The sequence below is a fragment of the Colobus angolensis genome, unplaced genomic scaffold, assembly GCF_000951035.1.
Source record: "Colobus angolensis palliatus isolate OR3802 unplaced genomic scaffold, Cang.pa_1.0 Scaffold91, whole genome shotgun sequence".
In the NCBI taxonomy this organism is placed as follows: domain Eukaryota; kingdom Metazoa; phylum Chordata; class Mammalia; order Primates; family Cercopithecidae; genus Colobus; species Colobus angolensis.
In genome coordinates, this window is record NW_012123043.1 from 7427789 (window position 1) to 7434789 (window position 7001).

A 7001-nucleotide genomic window follows, 5' to 3' on the forward strand; every position below is an offset into this window, starting at 1 on the left:
CGGCATGTGGTTCCAACAGCTGTTTCTGGGGGGAGTCTAGCTCCGGCCTGTGCACATCGCAATGCCTCACATCTCTCATCCAACCCACTGGCTACTCTCAAGTCTTCCCTGCCTCCTGGGGCAGATGACAGCAACTGAGCTCCTCATTTGAATATCCAGACTGTTTCCTCTGGTTGACCGTCTCTTGTTAGCCTTGCTCCCCTGGGCGTGCATGGGCGGCGGGGGGCGGGGGTGCACAGAGGGGAGGGCAGCAGTGGGGACAGTTGGCATGTGAGGCCCTGGCTCTGCCAAGTTCGTGCCTGTGTCCCAGTCAAAACAATAGTACCACTGTCAGCAATTAACCCACGAGAGAGAAGGAGAGAGAGAGGAAGAAAAAAAGAGAGAGAGACAGTGGGGGGAGGGAAGAGAAGGCAAGACAGGGAGAGAGGGAGAGAACAGAGTGGCCACTGAAGGCCACTGTCATGCCCTTTCTGTACCACTCACTGGCACCATAAGAAAACAAAAGCCACTTACGTTTGCCCGGCTGGCAGGCCCTGGTGGCATCGCCCGATGCTGGCTGGGGGAGTCTGCCGGGCAGAGGCTGGCAGCGGGGGTATCAGGCTGGCATTTGGAGCCAGCCATTTCCAGAGCTGGCTCCGCTGGCCTGGGACAAGGAGGTTCCCTCCGGCTGGAAGCCCGACGAAAGCGGGGCGGTGGTATAGGCCGAGGGCCCAAGGGGTCCCCCCTCCCAGCAGGCTGAGCCCCTGCAACAAGCTGAGCCGGGGAGGACCAAGGCCGCATTTCCCCCCTCAGAACTGGCAAGAGCTTTTTGCTTTGTGCCCGCTTCTTCAAGGAGATTCTGGGCTGAGCTCTATCTCAGAACTCTGATGACATGCAGGGGATGGGGAAGGGTGAGGGAGTGGGGGAGGCAGGAGAGAGAAGGAGTGACAGAGGTGACCACCTACCAGGGTGCCCTGACTCAGTGAGCAGGCCCAGCCCGGTGTGAGGAACTCAGAGCTGGGAACAGGAATCTCCCAGTCCCTATAAATAGCGGGAATAGCCCCACCTCTCAGAGCAGGGCCTTTAAAAATCCCTGAGCTCTAGGGATGGGATGTGGCTTATCCCAGGAGCTGATTCTGCTTTTGGGGGCCTCTCTTAGCAGAAGCAGAGGAAGGAAGAACTGTGTAGCTCTTCAGAGTTGGGAAGGTTCCCAAAGGCTAGACACAAGGTGGGAAAACCCCAGTGCCCCTTAAACAATGGCTAAGGAGGAAACCGGGACGGAATGAAGTGGAATGCTAAGCTGTCACAGAAGGCATCAGCAGCCAGGGGCATTGGCTCATGCCTGTAATCCCAGCACTTTGGGAGGCCAAAGTGGACAGATCACCTGAGGTCAGGAGTTCGAGACCAGCCTGGCCAATGTGGTGAAACCCCGTCTCTACTAAAAATACAAAAATTAGCTAGGCATGGTGGCAGGTGCCTGTAATCCCAGCTACTTGGGAGGCTGAGGCAGGAGAATCTTTTGAACCCGGGAGGCGGAGGCTACAGTGAGCCGAGATCATGCCACTGCACTCCAGCCTGGGTGACAGAGCGAGACTCTATCTCAAAAAAAAGGCATCAGCCATGGGGGTGTCACTTGTCTCTTGACTCCTTACAGCCAGGGTTTCCAGCGACCAAGGATGAAACACAAAGAGGCCTTTTGGTCCCACCCAGGAGATGCTGCTGAAGCTCCCCTAAACCAGAAAAAAGATCAGAGCTGCCCTGGTACCTGCCTAGGGGCTTTGACCTAGATAGTTCGCTATTTTACACTATGTACTGATAAAAATAACATTATTTGTCATACTGCATATTTTTTCTAAACATTTTCATTGTGAGAACAGAATGGGTAGAGATGAATAACGCAAGGGTTGCACAATGTGAATGTCATCAGTGCCACTGACTACACACTTACACATGGTTACGGTGGCGAATTTTACGTTATGTATATTTTATCACAATAAAGAACAGAGCAGGGAGAGAGAGAGAGAGAGAGAGAGAGAGAGAAAGGGAGAAGGAGAGGAGAGAGAGGGCTTAGGAATGAGAGAGGCCAGGCTGAATGCTGGCCCTGCTATTGCTTGCTGTGTGGCTTTGGACTATCAGGAAGGGTTGTTGTGGAGATCTGGACCAGGGTCTGGCATTCAGTGGGCACTAAACAAGTGGTTACTATTGTGAATGATCTTCATCGCCACGCAGCGTTTTTGGCAGAGCAGGGCCTCAGAGCAAGCGGAAGCAACTTGATCCGGTCCGAGAGCCATTCAGCCAGTCAATAATGAATCCCCTAACTCCCAATTCAGTCCTTACATCAGGAAGCAGGCACACGCTAGGAACCAGGATTTCCAAATGCCTGCCCCAGAAGGACCGTTTTGGCCAAGATACATGAAACCTGGCCCTGAGAAGGAGCCCTCCCTCTACTGGTATCCACCCCAAATCAAGCCTCCCTTGGACCTCCCCTACCAGAGCCAGGGTCCCAGTGGCAGAAAAAGAGGGTAGGAGAGGCCTAAAGGGATAAGGACTTGGCAGAGTTGGATGTGGAACAGCAGAGAGACTAGTCCCTGTTTCTGAAGGACATGGAGAAAGGAAGGCAGAAGAAACATAAGAAGGTGCTCACCGGGGCTGCAGAAATCCGACGGTTCTTGCCAGGCGTCACATTCTTTCGGTTGCCATAGCGGGAGGCATAGGTGCGGGGGGGCACCTGAGGGGGCATAGTCTTGCTCCTGGCCACAGGTTTTCCAGAGGTGTCTTTGCTGAAGTCCAGAGGCCCTCGGCCCTCCTTCCAGCCCCTGGTGGCATCCCGCAGCATCTCCGCATCATAGGTCGATTTCAAGTTGAGCCTAGTAATTGCATCATTGATACCATCATAGTCCACAGACCCCAGTAGGCGCCCCTGACCCCCACCTCCTGGCACTTCTTCCTCTTCTAGGATCCGATGCTCTAGCAGTTTACCCGGCAATTGTTCGACCAATGAGAAAGTGTTGATGTCATTGGGCTGGGAGATCTTGGAGGATGACGGGGACCCCTTTCTGGGAGGCAGGGGAGGGGTATCCCAGATAGAAGCTCGGGGAGGCAGAGGAGGTGGGGATAGTTTCTTGCAAGAGCCCTCTATGTCCCCTGGTCCTGGGGATGAAGAAACTCCCCCATCTGAACCATCAAAAATGTAAAGGTAGTCTCCAGACAGGGAGCCTTTGGGCCAGGGATCTGGGCCAGGCTGGGGCCCTTGGGAGGTAGAGTGGTTGGGCAGCCCTTCCTGTGGGGAGAGTGAGTTGTAGTTGAGGGTAGGATCAGAGCCAGAGAGACCGCGTAACAGCTTGAGGTCGGTCCGCCTTCCTGCCGGCTTGCTGTAGAAGTCTACCCCAGGCTCATCCCAGCTGATGAGAGAGGGGTCTGCGTTCTGCTTGGCTCTGTTCTCCTCCTTGTCGTGCCGGAGCCGGGACAGGGCATCATACTCCATCTGCAGGGCTTCGGCCATCGCCAGCTCTTTGCGGCTGATGCCCACCGACTCCAGGGACTTCCAGTGTTCCCCATTGCCCTGAGTCGAAGACATGGCGAGGATGGGGGACACAGGTGACGAAGAAGTCTCTACTTCCTGCCAACGTCAGTTCTGGAGGGTTGTGACATGCTGTCTGGGCATCTGCACGGGTAAAAATATCAATCAGTCACAAAGAGAGATTTACTAATAATCCAATTTAGGTGACATAATCTGGGCCAGTGCCTGTTTCTTTGGTGTGTACAACTAATGGAAAGCATAGAAAGACAGAGGAAAAAAGGGATACCAAGACAACTTGACCTATTTATTATATCCAACTACCCATCCATTCATCTCTACGTGCCTCATCTCTGCACCCTAATCTCTATACTCACCTCTGTCATTTGTGCCCCAAAAAGAGAGAGGCACCTCTTTTTTTTTTTTTTTTTTGAGACGGAGTCTCACTGTGTCACCCAGGCTAGAGTGCAATGGTGCGATCTCGGCTCGCTGCAACCTCCGCCTCCCAGGTTCAAGTGATTCTCCTGCCTCAGCCTCCCCAGTAGCTAGGATTACAAGCGTCCACCACCGCGTCTGGCTAATTTTTGTATTTTTAGTACAGACAGGGGTTTGTCATGTTGGCCAGGCTTGTTTCAAACTCCTGACCTCAGGTGATCCACCCGCCTCGGCCTCCAAAGTGCTGGGATTACAGGCGTGAATCACCACTCCCAGCCAAGAGGCACCTTCTATTACCCAAGAAGAAGAGATGGAAGCAAAGCTTCTCCAGTCAATTTGAAGAGGACAGCTTTCATGCACTACTGGTGGGGACTGTAAAATGGTACAACCACTCTGAGAAACAGCTTCTTAAAAAGGTAAACATACACCTAACATAGGATTCAACTATCACTCCTACTTATCCAAGAAAAATAAAAGCATATGTCCACACAAAGACTTGCTCATGAATATCCACAGCAGCTTTATTTGTAATATCCCAAAATATCCATCAACAGTGAATGGATTTTTTTAAATGTGATGTCTATACAATTGAATACTACTTGGCAATAAAAAGGAATGAATTATTGACAAAGGCAATAACATGGATAATCTTAAAATAGCTTTGCTGAGTAAAAGATGCCAGAAAAAACAGTATGACTATGTAAGATCCATTTATATAAAATTCTGGAAAACGCAAACTGATCTACAATGACAGCAGATCAGCGGTATATGGGGGACAGAGTGGAAAAAGGGGTGGATTACAAAGGGACACAAGAGAACCTTTGGAGGTGATGAATGTTTATTATCTTGATTGTGGTTTCATTGGTATACTCACATGTCAAAACTTATCAAACTATACACTTTCAATATGCATATTTTATTATATGTCAATTACACCTCAATAAAACTATAAATGAAAAGTACAAGAGAACCCTGTTAAACGGACCTTGTAATTACTCAGCTTGCACTAGGATCCTCCCCAAATACACCAATATATAAAAGAAAACAAAGCTTGCCAACAGGTGAGACCCGGCTACCTGATCTCATACGGGTGTGCCAAAAATATTGATTTCCCTGCCCCCCCGCCCTGCCGCAGCCCTCAGAAGGCCACACAGGATCTCCAGGCCAGTGCTTCCACTTACTTCAGTGCTGGTATCCTTTTCTCTAGAAGCCATGATGTGAACAGAGTTGAGAAGCACTCAACAAATGGTGGTAATGACAAGGTCAGTCTGGCCCAGTGGTTCTCAACCCCAGCTGCAACATTAGGAACACTGGGGGAACTTTTAAAAAGTACTGAAGGCTGGCCGGGTGCAGTGGCTCACGCCTATAATCCCAGCACTTTGGGAGGCTGAGGCAGACAGATCACCTGAGGTCAGGAGTTCGAGACCAGCCTGGCTAACATGCCAAATACAAAAAATTAGCCAGGCGTGGTGGCATGCGTCTGTAATCCCAGCTACTCAGGAGGCTGAGGCAGGAGAATCACTTGAACCTGGGAGGCAGAGGTTGCAGTGAGCTGAGATTATATCATTGCATTCCAGCTTGGGCAACAAGAGCGAAACTTCGTCTAAAAAAACAAAAGTACTCAAGCCCGAATACTCTCAAGAGATTCCGATTTAATTGATCTGTGGTAGGGTAATGGTATTTTTTAAAAACTCCCCAGGAGATTCTAATGTGTAGCCCAACCTGAGAACTGCGAATCTATGAATGTGTGTTTGTGATTAGGCTGGGGGAGACCAGTGTGAAGTAGTCACTTCTGACTCTTAGCATCAGCCGCCAAAAGGTTGACAGTTCCACAAAAATTATCAAAAAATGTTCATTCTATTGTACTGCTTCACCCAACAGGTAACAAACATGAAATTGCTCCTCATGATTAGAATGTTGAAAACATCAATAGGAAAAAGGCTCAGATAGATTCTTGGGTGGCAAGTTGCTTAGATTCAAAATAAGTTAGGAAAAAAGTTATCCCTTTCCCTGGGGTGCCCTCCCAGGACCCTGGTACATCTGTCAGGTATAGGCACAGGACCCTGGTCTGAAGGGTTCTGGCTCAGTGAATCTGACAACTATTGCACTTAGGAATTAGTTCACCAAGGAGAGACGGGCCCAAGCCCAGCCTCAGGGTATCTAAAGTAGTTCACTGTTAACTTAATTTCTCTGCCTTTCCACAGCTCCTTACAGATCACTTTTTATCCACAGTGGGTATGAGGGAGTCTTGCTATTTGAAATTCAAAGGAGTAGCATAAGCAGATGGAGATATCCAGAACCTAGCTGCCTGGAGCTGGGAGACTGGTCCCTGGAAAAGGAGGGCCTAGTGCCTTACAGATAGAAGACACCAGATAATGCTCAAAGTTGGATTGGGCTTAGGCATGTTAATCCAGAGAATGATTGTGTATTTTCAGTGCTGAGCTAGGACAAGCGGAGTATTAAGATTTGCAGGCCGGACGCGGTGGCTCACGCCTGTAATCCCAGCACTTTGGGAGGCCGAGGCGGGCGGATCACAAGGTCAGGAGATCGAGACCACGGTGAAACCCCGTCTCTACTAAAAATACAAAAAATTAGCCCGGCGCAGTGGCGGGCGCCTGTAGTCCCAGCTACTCGGGAGGCTGAGGCAGGAGAATGGCCTGAACCCGGGAAGCGGAGCTTGCAGTGAGCCGAGATCGCGCCACTGCACTCCAGCCTGGGTGACAGAGCGAGACTCCGTCTCAAAAAAAAAAAAGATTTGCCTTAACAGGCACTCTTGTGAGGAGGAAAATTCAGGCCATTGGAAATAATCTTTTTCAACTTCCAGCCTCTCTTCCAACACTCACTTATGCACACTTGCACTCAGCTTCACTTTCTTCCTTTTGGCCCAGGGGAAGCAGATTCCTGCCTCCTGCTGAGGCACAACCCTCTTCTGCTCTTGCCCCATCCATTTCATCTCTAGGATAATGCTCCATGGATTTCCCCTCCCTCTCCTGTACCTTCAATCTCTTCTCCTTAATGTGGTTTTTCTCTTCAGCACATAAACATGCCTCATCTAATCTTAACAAGAAAG

General features: G+C 50.1%; 1 protein-coding gene across 1 annotated transcript in view; it reads right to left on the bottom strand.

Annotated features, from left to right (window-relative positions):
* The window catches only part of PIK3C2B (phosphatidylinositol-4-phosphate 3-kinase, catalytic subunit type 2 beta), a 79130-nt gene that overhangs the window by 42865 nt on the left and 29264 nt on the right, over window positions 1-7001 (bottom strand). The window contains exon 2 of the mRNA XM_011931833.1: window positions 2624-3643. Coding sequence (XP_011787223.1) covers window positions 2624-3556 — 933 coding nt within the window. The 5' untranslated portion in view covers window positions 3557-3643. The remainder of the gene's footprint in view (window positions 1-2623; window positions 3644-7001) is intronic.